The sequence below is a fragment of the Zea mays genome, chromosome 4, assembly GCF_902167145.1.
Source record: "Zea mays cultivar B73 chromosome 4, Zm-B73-REFERENCE-NAM-5.0, whole genome shotgun sequence".
NCBI lineage: Eukaryota > Viridiplantae > Streptophyta > Magnoliopsida > Poales > Poaceae > Zea > Zea mays.
In genome coordinates, this window is record NC_050099.1 from 166,600,166 (window position 1) to 166,617,551 (window position 17,386).

At 44.7% G+C, this 17,386-nt stretch overlaps 1 protein-coding gene across 2 annotated transcripts; it reads left to right on the forward strand.

Moving 5' to 3' along the window:
• Window positions 1-1,945: 1,945 nt before the first annotated feature.
• Window positions 1,946-10,332, forward strand: LOC100280907 (uncharacterized). Of its 2 annotated transcripts, NM_001153827.1 has the most exon segments (11): window positions 2,089-2,571; window positions 2,663-2,799; window positions 3,052-3,382; window positions 3,467-3,628; window positions 3,912-3,986; window positions 4,600-4,700; window positions 4,773-4,842; window positions 9,277-9,333; window positions 9,420-9,481; window positions 9,563-9,635; window positions 9,719-10,220. In NM_001153827.1, coding segments are annotated over 11 exon segments (1,404 nt in total). In that variant the 5' UTR covers window positions 2,089-2,454; the 3' UTR covers window positions 9,938-10,220.
• Window positions 10,333-17,386: the final 7,054 nt, after the last annotated feature.

The window sequence follows — 17,386 nt, forward strand, 5'->3', positions numbered from 1 at the left end:
GGAGCACCAGCTTCGGGTCCGAAGCAGCCCCAGCTCGATCATTGAACGAAGCCATCAGCTCAAAAAGTGGAAGTGAGTTCACCGGAGGTGGGCGCCAATGTTGGAGACTTGTACTTAAATGCTATGAATTAAGAACAAGGCAACATAAAATGTTAAATGTTAACATCCTTCGTCCATGAAACATTATTCTCTTGAGAATAATGCTTTCGAACGAAGGTTGACAAGAGCATAGTTACGAAGCTTAAACCTTCGTAATAAAATTTCAGCGGAAATTATAAGATAACATAAAATAAAAGGTATGAGAAGGACAAATAAAACGTGTACAAATCACATTATAATTGCTTAATATATTGAATTATTGAATACAGAAATACCTTTGCCTTGGCAAAAGGTTGAATTCCGACAGATGTGATTGCAAAAATACCAGAATGCGTGAACAGCAACGGAATACTGTTCACTATTTATAGGCACAGGACGCAGCCTGTGAGGAATTACAAGTATGCCCCTTATAAAAGCTTACAACATTGACTCAGACCTTCATGGACTAAAAATTCATTCTATCTTTAAGTCGGTTTATACTGTCGAAGCTTCATGGAAAGGAACCTTCGGCCATCTCATGCAAACAGCTTCAGCCGAAAGCCGCTTCTTCCTTGAAGACCTTCGGCGACGAAGCATAGACCCAACACTTACCAAAGCCCCTTGACGCTTACCAGCAGCGCAGGTTGACACCACCCCTCCCGGTACACTACAGACCTTCCGTGGCTCCCTCCATCTCTGATTTGAACCTGAGCAGCTCTATCCCCGATGATCCGACCCCCGGTCGATGTTCCTCTTCCACCGCGCCAAAAGCTATGACGTCCACGACCTCCTCCACGACGCATCAAGGACCGGTCACCTCCTCCATAACCGGGGTGGAACATTGGCTGATTTCCGCCCCGGCCATATCCGGATCCCTGTCCCTGACCAGCGACAAAGCCACCTGCTCCACTGTGCTGTTGATGACATGAAGCATACCCGCTTGCACCCCCGGATTGCTGATGGCCTCTACCACCGCCCCGGCCTCCCTGATCACCGCCAAGCACCATTGTATTCCTCGCTGCGTCCACGTATGAGATGGTGGCTGACTTCCTGAGAGTTGAATGAACTGCCCAGGCACTAGTCACCCATGTGCCCGTACGTGCAAAAAGGGAAGCTAGCCCTGGCGTAGGTCTGTAAGGAATCCCAGGGCTGAGTTTCAGCTGCTGGGCTCTCCCAAATCTACGCCTACCATACACATACGTACTATGTCTCCTTGTATCCGGAAATGAAGATGTGAGCGATTCCTGCAGATTTTCCCGATCTCCATCCTTTCCAAATAAACAAGGAAGCAAATTTGAAACTGCCTCCGGCTGCCCCACTAACCCAGCCGTACATTCCGCCTTCTTCATCCCCTGAACACTACGCCCATCGTCGTAATTTGGTTTCCGGCGCTCTTGCACCATTGATAGGACATCTCCAAGCGTGAGCTTCGGCGAACACCGTGGCGACGGCAACTTGCCCTGCCATGGCTTCACCTTACTCCTAGAAGAAGGTGTCAAAGGAGGAGGGTGAAGCGGACTATGAACAGGCGTCCGCACAGGTCCCGACCTGTAGACCCCCATTGTGTCTTCACCAACGGACTGTAACGCCTCCATCCACTCGGACTTTGCCGGAGCTGAGTCCCATCCCAGTTTACAGCCACCACCTCCAGCCGCAGAAACCTTACCCAGATCATGCAGCGGAGATGCAGAACACGTCGGCGAAGAAAACGTACTGGTGACCTCCCCATGATGAGCATCAGCAACATTTTCCGGAAGCAACAAATTTTCCGCTTTCACCACCAAAGCACGAATGCCATCTGCTTCCGAAGGCGCAAGCGTTTTCCGGCGACAACCCTTTCGCGCGTACTGTCGCATGATACTGACCCCAGACCGGCCCCCATCGAGAGGTAAGCCACAGTGGCCGACCTCAACAGCGACCCCCCACCCGACTGCCTTGAGAAAGACGCTTACCTGACCGTCCAGATCGCGAGAAACCTTGTCGCGAGCGCGGCCGCTGATGGTGGAAGCCGAGACGGAGCGACGGACGACGACGACGCGACCTTATCTGGTGTCGGTCGACCAGCAGCCGTCCGCGGCTCCGCCCGACGCGATGTCCCCAACCGGCAGCCGAGCGCGGATTGCCGAAGCACCACACTCTCCTCGCTGATTCGTGCGGCCGCCCTCCGAAGCTCCGCCCGACGCGACGCCACCACTGCTTCACGACGGCAGGTGGCGGAGCTCGTTGCGCGCCGCGCGCGTGCAGACGTCGGCGAACGGGGCTCCCGGGACGTCCGCGCTGGCCAGTCGTGTCTGGTCTATGGAAGAAATAGCCGAGCGACCAGATATTAGATATCCATCTATTTTCCTCTAGTCCCCTATTGACCATGATATTCTTATGTCTCGTTTTTTTGAAAAGAGATGGTGCAATGTGACGAGGTGCCCTCCGGGTTATTTCAAGGATGAAAGCATTGATAAAATTTTGGTGCCAAGAATGAAGAAAATGCCAGTAAAGGTTAGTAAAGTTGTTTTCCTTTTCTCTTGTGGGTGAACTCTTCGTCATGTATCTGGACTAATATAGCTCGATACCCATTTGTTATCTACAGATGTTTAGATCCATCAGACATACCAAGGATTTTGATATGTCTCTCAACTATGACAAAGCTTATGAACTGCCTCCAGGCATTCCATCACACAAGTTTGCAGAGTATTCTGTATCGGGACTGACAGATGCCAGTGAAAAGTAAGTGGCCATACTTCTTCATGTATTTTCCCCTTCTAGTCTTGATCATTAAAACTAAAGTACTAAACATTCTTAATGTAATTCATCCTTATAAACATATATGGTATTGCCATGTTTATAAATCATTCAAACTAAAACGCTCAATCTTATAATGAATTCGACCAATGTAATTTTATTACTAATCTGTTTTTTTGTACCCACTGTATGCTTATTTTTTTTTGCATAAACTAAACATATTCCTTTTTCAACCAGGTATGCACACCGTAATTTATCTGCACCCATCAAAGCAAATCTACATTTTTCTTTGAGCAGAAGTGGAATTATCGCTCTTGATAGAGCAGAAGCAGTAATTGAGATAACTGAATGGGTTGAAGTTCCAAAGAAGATATTGACTCCAGAGAGTAACATCACCAATCAGAATTCATCTTCTAAAGTAGGAGTAGCTAATAGCACGACAGATATTAAGGAAAATTTGAGTTCTGGCAGTGATAATAATTCCAGCACTCCCATTAATGGGAGTAATGTTCAAGAAATTATTACAGAGAAGGTGCTAAAGAAAAGAACATTTAGGGTTCCATTGAAGGTAAGCTTTAGTTGCTCTGGTAATTTGACAGTAATATTGGCACGTCATGCGTCATAGTTTGATTCAAATGTCAATTATTTATAGGTTGTGGAAAAAACAACTGGTGGTGGAACAATTCTTTCAAAGGAGTTGTATTCTGAAGCAAAAAATAGGTTAGAGGCACTCGATAAGAAGGATGCTGAGCGGAGGAAAACTGCCGAACTTAAGAATAACCTAGAGTCATACGTATATTCTATGAAGGAGAAGGTATATTTTCTTTTATGCTTTCTTTGTTGACACTTTGCTAAGATGGTTTAGTTTTTAATTTTTCTTTTTAGCATTAATATACATCATGTATTTTTGTCATTGTACCCCAGATAATGGGTGATCCCTCTACTATTTTGTATATGTACAATAATTTTTAGAGTGTTGTTTTTTCACTGAAACTCAATGCTACCCTGATAATCTTGTTAGATAAACTTGACAATGTAACAAAGTTTGATTGCAATTGTATAATATTGACTGCTTGCTGCCATTTAATATATCACAGTTGGAAGAAAGCACAGATATTTTGACTGTCTCAACTGAACAGGAGAGGGAATCCTTTGCGGAGAAACTTAGCAAGGTTGTTTAAAACTAAGCTTGCTCTTAGTCTTAGGGCCTGTTTGTTTACCCCATGGATTATATAATCTGGATTATTTTTGGAGGATTATATAATCTGGATTATATAATCTGAGTAGTCCTGTTTGTTTACCCAGATTATTTGAGTTGTTAATAGGATTCTTTTGTATGAGGAAGACAAGAATGCCCTCTATATTTGTACTAGGTTGAAACTCATATATATACAAAAAATAATTCAATTGACATTGGCAAATATTGCATTAGCAATATTATCACGGAAGGCATTCATGTCACCTTCTTCATCCCCAAATTGACTAGTACTAGGCGCAAAAACGATTCGGTGGATTATAATGGCAATGGTGGGTAATTTCTAGGAAACTTGAAAGGGTAGTGGGGAAGTGGGAAAAAATAATCTGAAATAAGCACCTCCTCACTTGCTTATGGATTATCATAATCCAAGGGGTTAGATTATATAATCTGGGCAAATAAGCTGGACTGTTTGTTTGCCTCTTAGAATTATTTAATCCAGATTATATCATCTGGGGGGTAAACAAACAGGCCCTTAGTTGATTAAGTCTTATGCTGAAGTAGTGAAGCTGTTTGTATGACAATTGCAGGTGCAGGATTGGTTGTACATGGACGGTGAAGATGCTCAAGCTAATGAATTCAAAGAACGCCTTGGTCAACTTAAGGCCATTGGTGAACCGATTCTTTTCAGGTAACTAAATGTTTATACCCTTTAGTACATATGGGTCAATGACTGAGATTGTTTTGTTTTCCCTTTACCCAGATTGAGTGAATTAAAAGCCCGACCAGCTGCCTGTGAAAATGCTCGATTGTATCTTGATGAGCTGCAAAAGGTATCAATAAGAGAACTTAATAATAATTTTTTCTCTCGAAAACGCAGGAGAATTGCGCATCATTATATTAAGAAGAGAAAAAGGTCTTAGATGGCCAAAACAGTACAAAAAATAGCCTCACGGCGGCCAAGCACAGGCATACACATAAATGTGCATGAAGAACCACACTACTACAAACCAGCAGCAAACAAGCACTCCCAGCGCTAAGGCCAGAGCCTCCTAATGTCTGCTGCCCCAGCCATTCCCCACATATGAGCATCTTGATAGATATGTTGCAGGACAATGTTGCTGTTTGGGGAGGCACCATCGAACACACATGCATTCCTATGTTTCCACAACCACCAGGCCACAAGGATCACTATTGAGTTGAACCCCTTTTTCTGGAGCTTTGGCACCCTGCTTTCAGCCTCCCTCCACCATTCCTGGAAAACAAAAAAGCAGCCCCAGGGAAAAGAGACTGCAACCCCACCTTGCTTAGGACTTGAAACCAAATATCCCTAGCAAAAACACAGGAAACCAAAATGTGATGGACTGTTTCTTCCTGTTGATCGCAAAGATGGCTCAAACAAAGAATTTGCAATGCGGAGGAGCCCAACTTCTCTAAATCCTCTCAGCTGGCTCAAACAAAGTTGACCCAGCTAGAAACCGTCTATATGCAGATTTGGCAGAGTATTCCCCCGAGGATGTGGGTAGACGTCTGTGCCTATCAGGAACCCCTGGATGAAGATGTGACAATTGCATATTTGGGACTTTAAACATAGCGCTTTGCAATATTGCCATCCAAAAGATTTATTTCGCAAAATAGGGACTACAAACATCTTCTAATTGATTATACTACCAGTTATTGTATAATCTTCCTTTTATTACTTTGTTCCCTGTATTTTGTATCTAAGGAGACCAAATTACCTTGTGCATGCGATTTGTCTCCATGCCGCCATGGACGACCGACCGGCTACCGTCCTACCCACAGCCGCCCCATGCCCTGTCCAGGCCCCGGGCTCACCCCTGCTGCGCCATCTGCCGAGCTCGACCCTGCACGCTGGCCGAGGCCACTGCCGCGCCGACCACCGCGCTGGGCGAGATCGCGCTAGGTAAGGTCGTGCTGGGCGATGTCATGCTGGACGGGGCGCCTCGTCTGCATCATAGCCCATGGACACACCGACCATGGAAAAACTGTATCGTTGTCCTGGTGTTTCATGAGCATTACGTGAGCAATAAGAGTTGTTTGCATCCTGCAAGTTGCAAATACTAGCTTCATGCTGGTGAGTGCTGACAAGCTGCAAGTTGCAAATACTAGCTTCCTGTTGGCCAGCTATTCACTTGATCCTGGTGAGCGCGAGAGCGCAGGCGAGCTGCGTATAATTACATAGGGCTACAAGCGGCTAATCAGGGAAAAATACATGAAATTAGATTAGAAAAGCTAGACTATAGGCTAAATGGTAGTATAATCGAGTAGAAGATGTTTGTAGTCCCCTTTTTGCGAAGTAAATCTTTCGGATGACAATATCACGGAGCGTTATGTTTAGAGTCCCAAATATGCAATTGTCTCGGATGAAGATGAACCCCCTGAATCAAGTCCCAAACCCTGAAGTACTCAAATAGAACCTGCTCCGGCAGACTTCCAGAGATACCATTCACCCATCTATTATCAATCAAAGCTTCCTTGACAGTTCTGCAATTCTGAACTCTTTTGGGTATACGGCTTAGCAGGGAAGGAGCAATCTGCTTAAAGGATTGCCCGTGGAGCCAGCGATCTGTCCAGAAAAGAGTTGAAGCACCGTCGCCAACAATGGAACACACACAGGCTGAGAAAAGGGCTGCTGCGGATGTATTTGGATGTCAAACTCTGTCCAGGGTCTGTCCGGTTGTGTTTTTTTAAGCCAGAACCACCTCAAGTTTAGAGCCCACCCTAGAACATCTAAGTTGTTGAGACCCATACCTCCTTGGTTCACTGGTTTGCATACCTTAGCCCAACCCACTGCACAATGACCTCCTTTGATGTCAGTTCTTCCTTTCCAAAGGAATCCTCTCCGAATTTTATCTATAGCCTTTTTTTCTCGAAAGGACAGCAAGAGGATTGCCGAATATATTTAAAGAAGGAGAATCAGTACAACTAACCAAATACAGGGACTACTGGCCAACAAAGTCCCAACTACAACCATTACAAAAAAAAAGAAGAGAGAGAAAGAAAGAAAAAAACAAAAAAAATCCCTAAAAGACCACCATTAGAGAACTCTCTGATCAAAAGATAGAGAAAGCCGCATTGTATTGTAAGACATCCTCCTTGATTTGATGGGAGACGACAAGTTGATCATTCCCGGAATTTCGAAAAATTCTCCTATTTCTTTCTTTCCATATATTCCACAAAAAATAGACCACTAGCCCGTCAAATAACCTTTGTCTTGGTTTATCAATTCTGAGTCTACATCTTCTCCACCAAGTATGTATCTGACCATCTTGGTTTAGGTTTGCTAAAGATTTGAGATTGGTCCAATGTAACAAAGTCCGCTAAATGCTTTTTGAGTAACTACAATCTTTGCACAGGTGACTCAGAGTTTCTGGATCTATGTGACAAAGAGGACAAATAGGATTGTGATCCCATCCCCTCTTCTGCAAATTGTTAGCTGTGAGGATCTTTTCATGCAGGAGCGTCCACGCGCGGAAAAACGACATTTAGGCTTGGCTTTTGCCTTCCATATTGCTTCAATTTTAATTCTAGACATGCTTCCATTAAACTGAGCTTGGTAGGCGCTACGGGTAGAGTATTCGCCATTGGCAGTCCAGCGCCATAAGATTTGATCTTCATTTGCAACGTCTCTTTCCACGTCATTGATGGCTTCCCAAAGTGCCATCAATTCTTGAATTTTAGTACCTTCCTGAACCGACCAGATATTGGATATCTATCTATTTTCCTCTAGTCCCCTATTGACCGTGATATTCTTATGTCTCGTTTTTTTTGAAAAGAGATGGTGCAATGTGACGAGGTGTCCTCCCAGAGATCCAACTGGATTTCCAAAACAATGCCTTATTGCCATTGCCCACTGTGACCACCGTAGAGGCGTGAAATAAGTCTTGATCAGTTTTATCACAGGGAATGTCCAGACCCACCCAGGCTCTATCCTCATTTTTCCAGTTGTACCACATCCAACGCAAACGTAGTGCCCGTGTGAAGCGTTCTAAATCTAAGATCCTAAGGCCTCCTAGAGACTTGGGCCTCACTGTGACTTACCATTTGATTAGACAATAACCACCACTCGAATTTTCTGGGCCATCACCCTTCCAAAGAAAACTTTGCCGGATACGATCAATCCTCTGAATGACCCATTTTTGCGGTGGGAACACTGTTAAGTGGTAGATAGGTTGAGATGACAGAACAGTCTTTACTAGGGTTTCTCTACCAGCTTTTGATAGCCTTGACAACCCATTTAGGGCACTGAAGTGCTATAAAATAGTAGATAGGGACTGCATAAAGCACTGATTTAACCAAGGTCGCGCTCCCGCTGGGTTAATTAACACAGCTTTCCAACCAGGTAGCTTATCAGCCACCTTGTCAATGAGCTCCAGAAAAAACACTTCTAGGCAACTTCTTAATAGAAAGGGGCAAACCCAAATACTTGCCTGGTAAATCTACAATGTTGCAGGGGAATAGATCTTGTGCAACACTGAGGTCTTGCTCAACACAACGAATAGGGGTCAGGTTGCATTTGTTTATGTTTGTGACAAGACCAGAAGCCTCCCCAAAGATCCTCAAAATTTCTTTGACCACTATGACTTCGTTCCTGTTGAGCTTCAAAAAGACCACGACATCATCCGCATAAAGAGAGACTCTGCCCATTACCCTGTCTTAGAAGGGGCTGCAATAGACCCAACTCATTGGCTTTCAAGAACAGAGAGTGCAACACATGCATAACTAGAATGAACAGCATTGGTGAAGAGGATCCCCTGTCTCAAACCAAGCTGAGATACTCTTTGCATAAGAAACAGAATAATTCAATCTTACTAATGTTTAAAGCAAAAATCTTGGGAAGAATGGTGCAACAAACACAAAAACCTTGCCACTGTAACACAACCTGACACTGTGATGATCTAAACATTTTTTTTCTTTTCATGAATGTTTTTTGCTTTGTTTTTTTTGGACAGTCTTACTTGATTCTCTCAGGGCTGTAATTGTTCTAAAGTAATATGTGCAGGCCATGATTCTCCAGCATGGCTTCTAGATGATTATATTTTATTGCAAAATTAATTGTTCAATAATTTCATGGAAGCAGGAAAAAAACTAAATCCTAGTATACACTAAATTCCATAGCAGGGAACAAAACCATCACTTTACATTCATTTTATCTATGTTGTGGAATTGCTCAGTATAACAGTTTGATTTAACTCATGGTTGATGTGTTATTCTGTTCTCAATTCAGTGCATGTTTGGTTTTTCAGATTGTGAACAAGTGGGAGACAAATAAACAATGGCTCCCCAAAAAGAGAGTAGATGAGGTAAACCTGTGAGCTTAATGACGTCGACTTGTTTTGTGATTATATGTAATGCTCATTTTGGTGGTCATGTAATGCTCTGGCTTTAGGTTGTGAGTCAAGCAGAGAAAGTGAAAGCTTGGCTGGAGGAGAAGGAAAACCTGCAGAAAAAGTATACGTTTTGAGCCAGCTTGCTTTTTTTTGTTTTCTTGTACTTGTAAAAGGTGGCTAACTCCGGTTGAGCATTTTGCAGTACCCCTGTCTATAGCTCACCAGTTTTCACATCTGAACAAGTTTATGAGAAAGTTCTGGACTTACAAGATAAGGTTAGTAATTTGGTAGTGGACCCAACAAAAAGTCTGCATATTACTCATGGCAGTAATCATATCTATACCCTTTTATTGTGCAGGTCTCAAGTGTCAACAGAATTCCAAAACCAAAACCCAAGGCCGAGAAGAAAATAGCAGAGGAAGAGCCTGCTAGCAAGGGGAAAACCACATCTTCGGAATCTGCACCCAACGAGGGTGAGTACACCGAAACGTCTCAGGAACCTAAGGCTCGAGAAGGGGATCATTCAGCATCAGCCAACAGTAGTGATTTAGATCCTGAATCTCACGACGAGTTGTGAGTAGCAGAATCCATAGAAACAGGTAGGAAAGATTACGCATATATAGTACACAAGAAGGCAGTTTGAGGATAAATTTTGGTTGCTCAAATTTCCCCAATTTTTATTTGACGACCAAAAGATGAGGCTATGTAGTAGGGTGCCGAGGAATACTAGATGCTGTAGGGCCGAAATGATTTTATCGGTAGTTTCTGATTGCTCATTGCTGTAAGGCAGCTTTATATTGGTGTAAGTTACTCGCCTCAAAGGCGTTATTCAGGATCTAGAAACGCTTTGTTGTGCTGAACTCATTTCATTTTTTTGACGAGTAACGCTATATAGATTCTACGCCAAGAGTATTGTTGTAATGAATTCATTTGATTTTTTAAACGAGAAATTCTATATAGATTTTACATCAATCTTTGGTATGTTTAAAAAGAATAATATATAATCGGTGGATATGTATACACACAGGGTGATGGACCGTATGGACTACCTCACGGAATTAAGGGGTGTTTGTATGTAACGGAGATAATAGTTAGTTGATTAAAAAGTTGTGAATTAGTTAGCAAACTATTAACTAATTTACTAAAAGTAACTAATAGCTGAATTATTAGCTACTGTTTGGATATCTTTAGCTGATTTTAATAGCCAATTATTAGCTTTAGAGAGTGTTTGAATGCACTAGAACTAATAGTTAGTTGACTAAAAAAATGATAGTGGAATTAGCTAGCTAACTAATAGCTAATTTACTAAAAATAGCTAATAGCTGAACTATTAACTGGGGTGTTTAGATGTTTCTAGCTAATTTTAGCCACTAACTATTAGGGGCCGTTTGTTTCCTTGGAAATGAAACTCCTTCCATGAATAACATTTTAGATATTAGATTCCTAAAAAAAGTAATTCCTTAGAATTTGATTCAATTCAATTTTTTTGTTTGGATGCTAATGGAATTATTTCCATGAATCAAATTCAATATCTTGTTTGGGTAGTTATATATGGAATTTACATATTTGGAGGAAAGTAACTACATCAACTTGTACACAGTACCTGTTAACTTGTACACAACATATTTAGAGGGAAGTAACCACATCAACTAATAATAATGCAGATTTGTCTCAAATGTCTACATATCATTGGAACACATTACTTGCTACTCAACGTGATGTTCAATTCATCCAACATATACTAAGACAGTAACATCAAACACACCCAACAACAGTTTAATTAACTCAGCGTGCCCCTCAGAATCACTGGAAGTGCCAATAAGGACTCGTACTTGCGCACATCACCTGTTAAGATATCAAACAAGTCTAAAAATATGTCTTCATCTAACCCATCTATCTCCTCCGATGTTGGTGAAAGAATCACTGGACCGTTGCCTCTTCAAGCTTCCTGAGGTTGTTGATGAAGTAAACTCTTTACTGGTTCCCTCTTCCTTACTCATATCTCTCGCACCATCAGCTGGGGTCTTTGTCGCTTCATCGGTTGCATGATCTTTCCCAAACACCAAGTTGATCGAGTCCCAATATAAGACTGTCTCGTGTCTGTACCCATTAGCTTCTTTATTTTTCTGCAGAAAACAATTTGAGGTGAGCTCTAGATGTGTCGGCGTTTCGAGACCGGGGGGTCCCTGGGCCGACGAGTGAAATGTCGCCGCGTGCCCCAACCCAGATGGGTCGGCGCGAGGCCGAGCGCGAAGGGGGGAAAAGGCGGCCGGAGGTGGGCGTGAGAGAGGTGGAAATCCCGCGGCCTTCGTGTTCGTCCCGCGCCCAGGTCGGGTGCGCTTGCAGTAGGGGGTTACAAGCGTCCACGCGGGAGAGGGAGTGAGCGGCCTCACGCGAGCGCCTGTCTCGTCCTCGTCCTCGCGCGGCCAACCCTCTTTAAGAGGGCCCTGGTCCTTCCTTTTATAGGCGTAAGGAGAGGATCGAGGTGTACAATAGGGGTGTAGCAGAGTGCTAACGTGTCTAGCGGAGGAGAGCTAGCGCCCTAAGTACATGCCATCATGGCAGCCGGAGAGGTTTTGGCACCCGGTTCGTGTGGTGTCGTGACCGTCGGAGGAGCGCTGAAGCCTGGCGGAAGGACAGCTGTCAGGGCTGTCGAGTCCTTGCTGACGTCCTCTTGCTTCCGTAAGGGGGCCGAGAGCCACCATCGTCATAGAGCGTGCGGGGCGCCATCATTACTTTGTCTGGCGGAGCGAGCCAGATGGGACGCCGATCTTGTTTCCCGTAGCCTGAGTCAGCTTGGGGTAGGGTAATGATGGCGCCTCCTGTTGACGTGGCCGGTCCGCGCCCTAGGTTGGGCGATGTGGAGGCTCCTCCGAGGTCGAGGTCGAGTCTGTCTTCCGTGGCCGAGGTCGAGTCCGAGCCCCTGGGTCGGGCGAGGCGGAGACCGTCGGCTGAGGCCAGGGCTGAGTCCGAGCCCTAGGGTCGGGCGAAGCGGAGTTCGCCGTCTTCAGGGGCTGAGCCCGAGTCCGAGCCCTGGGTCGGGCAGAGCGGAGTTCACCATCTTCAGGGGCTGAGCCCGAGTCCGAGCCCTGGGTCAGGTGGAGCGGAGTTCACCGTCTTCCGGGGCTTAGCCCGAGTCCGAGCCCTGGGTCGGGCAGAGCGGAGTTCGCCGTCTTCCGGGGCTTAGCCCGAGTCCGAGCCCTGGATCGGGCAGAGCGGAGTTCGCCGTCTTCCGGGGCTGAGCCCAAGTCCGAGCCCTGGGTCGGGCGGAGCGGAGTTCGCCGTCTTCTGGGGCTGAGCCCAAGTCCGAGCCCTGGGTCGGGTGAAGCGGAGCTTCCTATGGTGCCTGAGGCCGGGCCTGACTGCCTGTCAGCCTCACTCTATCAAGTGGCACAGCAGTCGGTGCGGCGCAGGCGATGCTGTCCTTCTGTCAGGCCGGTCAGTGGAGCGGCGAAGTGACTGCGGTCACTTCGGCTCTGTCGACTGAAGGGCGCGCGTCAGGATAAAAGTGTCAGGCCACCTTTGCATTAAATGCTCCTGCAATTTGGTCGGTTGGCGCGGCGATTTGGTTAGGGTTGCTTCTTTGCAAAGACAGGGCCTCGGGCGAGCCGGAAGTATGTTTGTCGCTGGAGGGGGGCCTCGGGCGAGACAGAGATCCTCCGGGGTCGGCTGCCCTTGCCCGAGGCTAGGCTCGGGCGAGGCGTGATCGAGTCCCTCGAATGGACCGATCCCTGACTTAATCGCACCCATCAGGCCTTTGCAGCTTTGTGTTGATGGGGGTTACCAGCTGAGAATTAGGAGTCTTGAGGGTACCCCTAATTATGGTCCCCGACAGTAGCCCCCGAGCCTCGAAGGGAGTGTTAACACTCGCTTGGAGGCTTGTGTCGCACTTTTTTGCAAGGGGACCAGCCTTTCTCGGTTGCGTTTTGTTCCAGTGGGTGCGCGCGAGCGCACCCGCCGGGTGTAGCCCCCGAGGCCTCGGAGGAGTGGATTTACTCCTCCGAGGTCTTAATGCCTCACGCAATGCTTCGGCTGGTCTGGTCGTTCCCTCATGCGAGCTGGCCGTAGCCCGGGTGCACGGTCGGGTCCCAAGTTCTCGGGCTGGTATGTTGACGCTGTCAACGGTTTGGCCGGAGCCGGGTTTGCGAGAGCAGCCCCCGAGCCTCCGCACAGGGCAAGAGGACGGTCAGGGACAAACTCGACTTTTTTACATACGCCCCTGCGTCGCCTTTTCGCAAGGAGGAGGGGGGGGGGGAAGCGCCATGTTGCCCTCGGAGGGCGCCGAACATGGTGTCTCCGGTGAGCTGCTGGCGGGTAATTGAAAGTCGCCTAGAGGGGGGGTGAATAGGCGGAACCTGAAAATTAAAATTTTATCCCCCAACTAGATCCCTGATTAGTGGTTAGAACAAGATATACAAATATCGGAGAATAGAAACTAAGTTCTTGCTTGAAAAGAGTATTGCTAAATAATGCGGAAGTGATAAATCAATACAACTAGTAAGTTATAGAATAACAAAGCAAGAAGCCTTAGATGAGAAGAGCACTAGGACAAGTTCTTTCTTGCAACGTGTTGCTTCACTAAATGGGAATTTAACTTGAAGCAAAACCAAATGATATTAGCAAATAAAGGTGCAAGAAAACTTAGAGCAAGGGAAAACAAACAAATCACAAGCAATAAAAACAATGGACACGAGTGATTTGTTTTACCGAGGTTCGGCCCTCGAAGGCCTAGTCCCCATTGAGGAGTCCACTTAAGGACGAGTCTTTTTCAACCCTTTCCCTCTCTCCCCCGATCACACAAGGATCGGTGAGCTCTTCTTCTTCTCAAGGATCACTCTCGATCCCACAAGGACCACCACAATCTTTGGTGTCTCTTGCTAGCTTTTACAAGCCTCCAAAACTTTGGAGGAAGTTCAATGGGAGTCAAAACTCCACGCGCAAATGAACACAAAGATGAAGCACACACTATCTCTCGATGAATCTCACAAGGCACTAGTGCTAAACTCAAATGAGTAGCTCTCTTTTGCTTGCTCTCTCTTTTGTGGCACTTGTGTTGGTTGTAGTGGTCTAAATCTTGTGTATAGGATGGATCAATGAATATATGTGGTTGGGAGGGCTTGAGTATGTCAACTAGATGACTTGGAATGTTGCTTGGGCTCCCACCCCTTGAAGTGGCCGGTTGGGGTGGTATTTATAGCCACCAACCAAAATCTAGCCGTTGGTGAAGGCTGTCTGTCGTATGGTGCACCGGACAGTCCGGTGCACACCGGACATGTCCGGTGCGACAGCCACGTCACCGGCCGTTGGGGTTTCGACCGTTGGAGCTCTGACACTGGGCCCGCCTTGATGTCCGGTGGCGCACCGGACATGAACTGTAGCGTGTCCGGTGCGCCTGCTCCCGCGTGCCTGACGACTGCGCGCTTCTGGCGCGCATTAAATGCGTCTGCAGGTGACCGTTGGCGCGAAGTAGCCGTTGCCCCGCAGTTACACCGGACAGTCCGGTGTACACCGGACATGTCCGGTGAATTATAGCGGAGCAGCCGTTGCAAATTCCCGAGGCTGCCAAGTTCCAGAGCCGCGTCCTCTTGGAGCACCGGACACTGTCCGGTGTACACCGGACAGTCCGGTGAATTATAGCGCGCCGGCTCTGGGAATTCCCGAAGGTGAAGAGTTTGAAGTCGGTCTTCCCTGGTGCACCGGACACTGTCCGGTGGTGCACCGGACAGTCCGGTGCACCAGACCAGGGTGCCTTCGGTTGGCCCTTTGCTCCTTTGTTAAACCCAATATTTGGTCTTTTTATTGGCTAAGTGTGAACCTTTGGCACCTGTATAACTTATACACTAGAGCAAACTAGTTAGTCCAATTTATTTGTGTTGGGCAATTCAACCACCAAAATTAATTAGGGACTAGGTGTAAGCTTAATTCCCTTTCAATCTCCCCCTTTTTGGTGATTGATGCCAACACAAACCAAAGCAAATATAGAAGTGCATAATTGAACTAGTTTACATAATGTAAGTGCAAAGGTTGCTTGGAATTGAGTCAATATAAATACTTACAAGATATGCATGGATTATTTCTTTATAATTAACATTTTGGACCATGCTTGCACCATATGTTTTGTTTTTGCAAATTCTTTTTGTAAAACCATTTCAAAGTCTTTTTGCAAAATAGTCAAAGGTAAATGAATAAGATTTTGCGAAGCATTTTCAAATTTTGAAATTTTCTCCCTTTGTTCCAAATGCTTTTCCTTTGACTAAACAAAACTCCCCCTCAAATAAATTCTCCTCTTAGTGTTCAAGAGGGTTTTAAGATATCAAGTTTTGAAAATACTACTTGCTCCCCCTTTAGAACACAAAGAGATACCAATTTGAAATTTTCCAATTGAAAACCATTAATTTTAAAATTAGGATGGTGGAGCGGTCCTTTTGCTTTGGGCTCATACTTTCTCCCCCTTTGGCATGAATCGCCAAAAACGGATACTTTGAGTGAGATATAAGCCCCTTTCCTAACTATTTTCTCCCCTTTGGCAAATAAAACATATGAGTGAAGATTATACCAAAGATGGAGAGACATTGTGGAGTGATGGCGAAGGGTAGATAATACCGATAGAGTAGAGTGGAAGCTTTGTCTTCGCCGAAGACTCCAATTCCCTTTCAATGTACCTATGACTTCGTTTGAAATTCACTTGAAAACACATTAGTCATAGCATATAAAAGAGATATGATCAAGAGGATATATCAAATTAAGCATGATCATAGCTCTATATAACATAGATTGCTCCCCCTGAGTATGTGCATGGAGAGGAACACATATTTTGGCTTTAAATGCCAATTGCACATAATTAGGTTAATGAGAACATATCTATATCATATAGATTGTGAAGTGCATTGTGTCATAGTATAAGTGTGATGCTCATGACAATTTATGCACTTATGAAAGCATGTTGTAAACCATTTAAGCATTTTCCCTTAAGGATTTCAAAGAGACTTAAGGACCATCCACCTTTGAAACAAAGGCAGCTTATCCTCGTTACAAGGTTAAGCTTTAAGCTCTTTGACAATAAAAGTACTTCATCTAGTTTTACCAGAGATGCACTAAGCAGGAATGAATTTTGGGAAATTAAACTAGGTATGAAGCAGGGATAATACATGGACATGCTTTCTCTTCCTTTCATACAAGATATGCAAAGAATGTATAGAAAAGGAAGATTTAGGTACAAGTTTAAATGAAAGGAGATAGTTTTACCTTTTTGTACCTTTACATAGAGACGCTCTCTTCATTGTGCTTTGTCCTTAGTCTTAGATGCTTAAGACCTATTCTTAATGACAATATTATGGAAATATTTTGCACAAGAGAGAGTTCTACAACTAGTGATCTTTTCAAGTTATTGTTAGCAAATATCAAATGGATCACATGTATCATGAATTCTCCTTTTAACTTAGTGCATATCAAGAGAGATATCGATTGAATACGTCACTAAGAAGCATGATTGTTGATTGAAGTCATTCAATTATCAAACAAATAACAGATGTGATCAAAAGAACAACATATGCATTAGATTATCAATTAAGCTTAGAGTAGGAGAATCCAGCAATTATGCTACTTTAGAGTGAAATACAAGAATTTAAAGTAGTAGCATACTTCATGAGGAACTTATTCTCATGCAAGAGACTATATGAAATTACCGAGATAAAGCAATAGTCTCAACATAATCAAGATAAAAAGGCTCTCCCTAAAGATATGCATCAAGTATTTGAATGAATTGAATGGATGCATTTACTTTAAAGACAAATAGAGAGAAGCATTATACATCTTGATCAAGGCTCATTAAATTTGTAATAAACAACTTGAGCCTAGTATTCTCAATATGAAAGGGTTTAGAATACTCACAACCACACCATTGATTGTTTCGTAGAAGTAGGTGGTGTTGTTCTTGATGTTCTCCTCTTTCATTTGAGAGTCCTCCCTTTGCAGTGGCTTCTTTTTCCTTTCAAACTTATTGAAAATACTCAAGAAGAATGTTAGT